Raw genomic sequence first — 7,367 nt, 5'->3', positions numbered from 1 at the left:
CGGACTGATCACTTTGTTTGGTTTTAGAGAAAGAAACAGAAGCTAAAGCTAAATCTGTCAGTCTCTGGGTGTTAGTGAGGCCTGACTTTACCTCAGATTAGTTGTTTATATTTCATAAGTCAGCCCCCACAACCAATTCCAGGGCAGGGGGCGGGGCTTACCGGGGAAATGGGCGGGAACCAATGAATGGACGAATTGACTAATTAATGAATTAAGTAAGTAATAAATGACGTAATAGATGAACGGATTGGTGGATGAGTGGATGGATGAACGAACAGATTAACAAATAGCAATATGAAATAATTAAATTCACTAGGTGTGAAAATGTCATCAGAAAACCAGAAACCTAAGAAACAAAACAAAAATGTAATATATATTTCTTGTTGAATATTAATTCCCGTTACACTTTGTGAGAAAACTGAACTGAAGCTTTGTTTAGAGTAAGAGCAGGAAGCTGATCTGACGCACTGTGTCAAAGTAAAGGTACAGCTGCTGTGGAATAGACAAAATATCTTCACACATTTTCAGTCAGTCCCCCAAATTATATTTTTATTTTGTTTTCAACAATCATCTGGACATTATAGGTTCTAACAAAATAAACCAAACAAAAAGCTTGAGGTGTAAATGTGGAGTGGTTATGTGAAATTGTCCACCGCAGAGAACCGTACTTCTTTACACTGTTGGCGGTATTCAGGGGTGTGTTCAACAACTACGTTTTTCGGGGTTAGTGGTGAGTAGAGTGTGAGTCGTCTCTTACTTGTCCTTCTGTTGATTAGGCTTGATATGGGCCAGCGTTGTCCACTACGTTTACGTCTAAAACACAAAATCACACACATTATTTACTCTCTAGAGTCGCCTTAACTCTTCAAAAGGAAATGCTGTTGTCTCAGACCAAAACATTTTCTCAGAACTGCTGTAAATCCGTGTCTCGGCAACTCTTGTGTTTTAAATTAATTATGTTCTGTGAAGTGAGAAATTAAACTTTTCCGACGTCTGGTTACTTTCACCACAACTGTAAAACTCATAATTTCACATAAATCTACTCGGAACGGATTTATTTATTATATTTCCACCAAATTATGAATCTCTCTCCCTCTATCTTTGGTGTAAAACTCCGTCCTGGTCAATGAGGCTCAGTTCCTACTCACGGCGTCCTGCGCTTTGATTGGCTGCGGCAGGGGATTAGTGTTTTAGCTACAGCCAATCAGAGGGCAGCTGTGGCCCGGCGGGGGTCCGGGAATGAAAGAGGGGTGCGCGGGGGGAGCCGCAGATAAACGGAGCCTCTCTGTGTCTCTGCGTTAAACACGGATTTACCTCAGTTCCAGTCTCGAGATGACCGACTGTGAACCGCGCACGCGAGCGAGACTCTCCTCTGAGTGTCCAATACTTTAACAAGACCCTCGCCTCCGAGCGCGAGACCACGGTTTTATTTTAATACTTTTTTTATCTGTTTAATTTTAATTTGCTTCAGCGTTTTCTTTTGGGATCTTTGCTTTGATCTTTTTTTGGCCATTTGCTTCTTTTTTTCTCCGTTTTTAAATTTTGCTTTGATTATTATTATTTTTTTTTTTTTGTAACTTTCCCTTTACATTCTTCCTCTCCCCCCTGTTCAGGGCCTATTTCTGTGTTTTTATTGGTATCCCCCCTGCGCCCCTCACCATGTTACTGGACTCTTCTCATCACCAGTTCTCCGCTTTGGGCTCGTCCATAAACGCGGGCGCGTTCTCGCCGCACGAACGCGAGCTGGAGCGCGCCCACGGCTACGGGCTGCTTGGCGCGCGCGCGCATTTCGGCGCCCACCCTCATCATCATCATCACCAGCAGCAGCACGCCGTGTTTGGCCACGGGCACGCGCAAACGGAGGGCGCCGTGGGGCACGCGCTTTTCGCGGGTTTCCACGAGCCAGCGCCGACACAGCAGCAGCAGCTTCCCCACCAGCAGCAGCAGCCACAGCATCACCTCCACGCGCTCAACGTCTTCGCGCGCGCCGCCGACCCCTACGGCCAGTACGGGCTCAACGTGAATGCGCACGCCAACGTGAACGCGCACGGGAACGTGAGCACGCATCACACGCACCCGTTCCTCCGTTACGTGCGTCAACGGTGCGCCGAGCGGGAGCCCGAGCTCGAGCTAGCGTGCTGGTGGACGGAGAGCGAGGGCGAGCGCGAGAGGGAGCGCGCCTGCGCCCGGACCTTCGGCTCCGTGCACGCGCTGGTGGCGCACGTCTCCGCCGAGCATGTGGCGGGCTCCTGCTCGGAGCAGCACGTGTGCCGGTGGCGAGAGTGCGAGCGCCGCGGCAAGCCGTTCAAGGCCAAGTACAAACTGGTGAACCACATGCGCGTGCACACCGGCGAGAAGCCCTTCGCCTGCCCATTCCCCGCGTGCGGCAAAGTGTTCGCGCGCTCCGAGAACCTGAAAATACACAAGAGAACGCACACGGGTGAGTTTATCTATCTGTCTCTATCTGAAAATAGTGGAGTCTCCAATACACTGTTATCCACAGACACTCTTAGAGCGACAGATAATGTCAACACTCTGGACACTTTATTAGAAACCTTTAAATTGATGATCTCCTCGTTGGTGCGAGAAAGTAGCCCTTCTATAGCAGTGTGTGTGTCCCTATATTCCTGTGAATGGTGCACTTGTCTGTAATTGTACCATTATATTCTACAGTGACCCTGTGAGTGTTTCTGATAAAGTGGCCAATGTGTGGAAGTGTTTCCAGTCGTGGGAACATGTGAGAACGTGTGTTAATAGAACATTTCCAGTGTTAAAGGAGATGCAGGTTTAATGCGGAGTGAGTGTGAATTGCTCTTTATTGAGGGCAGTTTGTTGGGTGCAGATTTGGCTCAGGCGAAGAGGGACTGTGTTTTGGGTGGAATCAAAGTTAACCCAGATTTGTTGCTTGTTTGAAGTGGCACATACTGTTACTCAGCCAAAAAAAAAAAAGAAAAAGCACCAGGAGCCCTATGTAAGAAAATATCCCCCCTGTGCCAGGACTTAGAAACAAATACCCCACCTTTAAGTTTCTGGGTGTGAACTTTCTGGAGGAGGAATTAATTAATTAATTTACGTGTGTTTATTCGTTTTCCAGGAGAGAAGCCTTTCTTGTGCGAGTTCAGTGGCTGTGACCGGCGCTTTGCCAACAGCAGTGACCGCAAGAAGCACATGCACGTCCACACTGCGGACAAACCGTACCTCTGCAAACTCTGCGACAAGTCTTACACCCACCCCAGCTCTCTGAGGAAACACATGAAGGTGAGAGCATCTTGTACTTAATTCACCCCACACACCAGTCCACACAGTCCATATCAAAGACAAGCTGCAAATTAGATGCATTTTGTGAAGTCACAAAGGGATCAATCAACTTCAGAGGGAAATATAAAAAACCTTAAGTAAATGTAGTATGAGTTCTTTAGTTACATTAAGCCTCCTATATTTTTAACTAATGTCTTAAAATAAAACTATTTACGTTATTTAGTTGTGTTCGTTTATTCACGTCTAATACTCTAAAAATAATTTGCCCTCTGTCTTTTCTGGCTTCAGGTTCACGACGAGCAGAGTCCACAGAAGGAGGACTGTTCTCCCGGGGGAAGTTCGGGGTATGACTCGTCCAGTGTGGTTTCTCCAGGCTCAGAGGCTCATGATGGACTCTCTCCAGAGCCCCCCACTAACTTCAGCGAGTGGTATGTTTAGAGGAGTTACAAAGAGCCAAAAGTCCTGTACATACCCTCCACCCCATGAAGATTCAACCATCACCACTGCACTGGAGCCAGCAGAGTCAACAAGTCTCTGTTTACAAAATGTAATGAAGGTTGTTTTTGTTTTGTTTTTGTTTTTTTTTACATTATGAAGGAATAAATGTGAGTTTTTCTCTAACACACGATGGATGTATGTGCACTGTGTCTGTGTCTTGTTGTAAAACATAAGCAAAAACAAAATCAGAATCTTGTGGTAAGAAATGGTTACAGGACCTGCTGAATCTTCTCAGGACTCTTATTGTACAGAGAATGTGCCAAAATGGACTTGAAGTGAAAACGGACACTTGTTTCTTATTAGAGAAAGAATAAATAAAATCACAATGGGACTTGTATTATATAAGGTTTGGTAACAATTACCAATGTTTTGCAGATGTCGTGCTAATGTTCTGTGGAAGTTAATAAATAAAATATATTTATGTTACTTTTTTCTGATCCAAAAAAAAAATGTACAGTGATGTCATGCTAATGTGTTTTGTTATAAAATGTTTCCTAGTTTTAAGGTGTAAACGCTTGTGAAAAATAAATAAATAATAAAAGTCTTATAAACAAAACAAATCTTTAAAACGTTTTGTTTAATTCTTTAAATCGTATACATTATAACTTCAGTGTTTCTAATGGTTCTACTTACTCATTGTCATTCTGAATATTCAAGAGAGAGGCAAGAAATTACATGACTAAAGACTTTTATTGTGGAAATGCAGGCTTACTGTTAATGCAAAAACTTTTCTTCAAAGATTAAACAGTGAAAAATAATTATAATAACCTCTGTTTTATCGTAGATTTAATAACACTGATGAGCACTGAATGTTATTTCTAGAATAATATCAGATTAATTCTTTCAGCTGAATTAAATGTTTTGGAATTAGCCGTTATGTTATAAAATACATGACTTAATTGTCAGCAAACACCCACTTCTCAGGATCTTACCCCACTCATCAATAACTCAGTTTATATTCAATTTTTGGTTGAAAATTGCTGGTTCTACACAGTAACATTTGGATGATTATCCAACAGTAAAGCGTTGCATTGTGTCGATTTTAAATACCATTCTTTTGTAACAATGCAACCGTTTTAAAATATTATTTACAATCTAAATACCCTTGGTGTCTGTAAATAAATGTACATACTCCAAGTTTCTTTACATTGGTGGTGATAGGAATTGCAGGTCACAATGAACGTAGCACAAATGTAGCTATTTAAAAACAGGAATATCTGAATTCCTGAATATTTGAATATCTGAATACTGGAGCACACAGAATTAAGAGGCACTAAATAGGCGAAGTGATATAGCACCGTGCCGTAGAGATATGAAAAACAACTTAATGCTAGAGAAATTCATTCATTCATTCATTATATTACTTTAATGGATGTGCAATTTCTGGAACCAATACAAACAGAAACAAGCAAAATCTGTTCAGTTTGCGCCATCCTTTGCCAGAGCAACATCCAGTTTTCTTTCTCTGACATAAGATAAGATGATCCTTTATTAGTCCCACAGTGGGGAAATTCACATAAGCCTGGGATACACTGACAGTGGGAGAGAACTCTGATATTACATTCCTTCTGTTGTTCCTAACATGATATGGCTTTATGTTAGGAAAGGAAATGAAGGAAAAAGACTCAAAAATGTGAGTGAAATGTACATCCTTATGAGGTGTTACTTTGGGTGGTGTTACATGCACTTATTATTGTTTTCTGTGGGCAGGTTTTATATCCTTCTTACTGACTTTTTACTATTATGATTTCAGCAAAAGCACATCAACATTTTGCTGGTCATTTTATGACACTTCTCTAAAAGGACCAGACCACATAAATCTGACTTATGTGTAAAGCTGATTACAATTAAATAATGATCAATCTTATCACTTTAAAAACATGGTTCTGTCTTTAGTGATTATGTCTACCATAATGTCTAACATCCCTTTTTTTTTGAGAGAGAGTTTATTAGAAATATTTAAGAAAACAGATGACAGTCTGTGTACTCTAATAATTGAATTTAAAATCCCACTCTGGTAATCAATGATATTAACTATTATATTTCTAGATGTCCTTATTTTAAAAAAATCCCCAAGCCTTAAAAATGTCTTATATATAGTTTTACTCCCTTGCGGTCCAATCTATGAATATGCAATTAGTGCCTGCGTGTATCTCCACCCACCCCTCCACACTTTCCTGCATTTAAAAAGCACTGAGTGCTTTTTTTAAATTCATGATCTTCACATATAGAGATGTTAACAAGTTTAAACACTGAATTAAACCAGATGGGCTTTTAAATAGCATCAGTATGTGTCAATAAGACGTGTGCAATGTCTGGTTCCCATCACTATCACTATCACTATAAACAACTGAACTGAGCACTTGCAAAATATATGTGTCCACCAAATTGGTCCATCGGAAGCTCCACAGGGTCAATATACATGGCCGGGCTGCTATAGTCAAACCTTTGGTCACTCAAGCCAATGCCAAACGTCGGTTTCAATGGTGCAAGGAGCGCAAACCTTGGGCTTTTGACAATGTGAAACATGTATTGTTCTCTGATGAGTCCACCTTTACTGTTTTCCCCACATCCGGGAGAGTTACGGTGTGGAGAAGCCCCAAAGAAGCGTACCACCCAGACTGTTGCATGCCCAGAGTGAAGCATGGGGGTGGATCAGTGATGGTTTGGGCTGCCATATCATGGCATTCCCTTGGCCCAATACTTGTGCTAGATCACTGCCAAGGACTACCGAACCATTCTGGAGGACTATGTGCATCCAATGGTTCAAACATTGTGTCCTGAAGGCGGTGCCGTGTATCAGGACGACAATGCACCAATACACACAGCAAGACTGGTGAAAGAGTGGTTTGATGAACATGAAAGTGAAGTTGAACATCTCCCATGGCCTGCACAGTCACCAGATCTAAATATTATTGAGCCACTTTGGGGTGTTTTGGAGGAGCGAGTCAGGAAACGTTTTCCTCCACCAGCATCACGTAGTGACCTGGCCACTATCCTGCAAGAAGAATGGCTTAAAAATCCCTCTGACCACTGTGCAGGACTTGTATACGCCATTCCCAAGACGAATTGACGCTGTATTGGCCGCAAAAGGAGGCCCTACACCATACTAATAAGTTAAACCAGGTGTGTGTGTGTGTGTGTGTGTGTGTGTGTATATATTTGTGCCTGAAATGGCATTGTTTGGTGTCTTGGGTTTACAACAATCATTCATTAAAGCATTTATTGTGTTAGTATGTTTTCATTTAAAAGCAAGCTAATCCTGAAAAATTGTTAATTTTTATTGCGAAAAATGGACAAGCAAACAGTGCTACTAAAACATAGATATGGCTGATATATGTTCTCTGCAAGGGATCAAAAATGATTTAGTAAATTTCTCTAAAGCCAAACATTTTACGTCATCCACTCAGAAGGACTTACATTTTGTCAGAACATTCAGTAAAAATGGTGGCCTTTCCCTTTAAAGGCAGGACGTCGTGGAAGCTCGAATTTACTTGGAGACTCTAGACTTTAAAGAATCCAGCGTTATGATTAGTCGACAGGGAAACGCCTCAAAAATATAAGCGCTCTGATTGGCTGAAAGGAACCCACAGTCGTTCTTTTTGGTTACG

General features: G+C 41.8%; 1 protein-coding gene across 2 annotated transcripts; it reads left to right on the top strand.

The window, feature by feature from the left end:
- The first annotated feature begins 581 nt into the window (after window positions 1-581).
- Window positions 582-4,235, top strand: zic2b (zic family member 2 (odd-paired homolog, Drosophila) b). 2 transcript variants are annotated; one of them, XM_066661244.1, is made up of 4 exons: window positions 582-730; window positions 1,614-2,440; window positions 3,095-3,258; window positions 3,547-4,235. In XM_066661244.1, the coding sequence occupies exons 2-4, from the start codon at window positions 1,660-1,662 to the stop codon at window positions 3,694-3,696; spliced, it is 1,095 nt and encodes a 364-aa protein (XP_066517341.1). In that variant the 5' UTR covers window positions 582-730; window positions 1,614-1,659; the 3' UTR covers window positions 3,697-4,235. The 2 variants fall into 2 exon arrangements, with proteins under 2 accessions (XP_066517341.1, XP_066517342.1); XM_066661245.1 differs by lacking the exon at window positions 582-730 and adding an exon at window positions 1,314-1,423.
- Window positions 4,236-7,367: the final 3,132 nt, after the last annotated feature.

Source organism: Hoplias malabaricus, chromosome 2 (genome assembly GCF_029633855.1).
Source record: "Hoplias malabaricus isolate fHopMal1 chromosome 2, fHopMal1.hap1, whole genome shotgun sequence".
Taxonomy (NCBI): Eukaryota; Metazoa; Chordata; class Actinopteri; order Characiformes; family Erythrinidae; genus Hoplias; species Hoplias malabaricus.
Note: the sequence above shows the minus strand (reverse complement) of the source record. Positions and strands in the feature narration are given on the sequence as shown.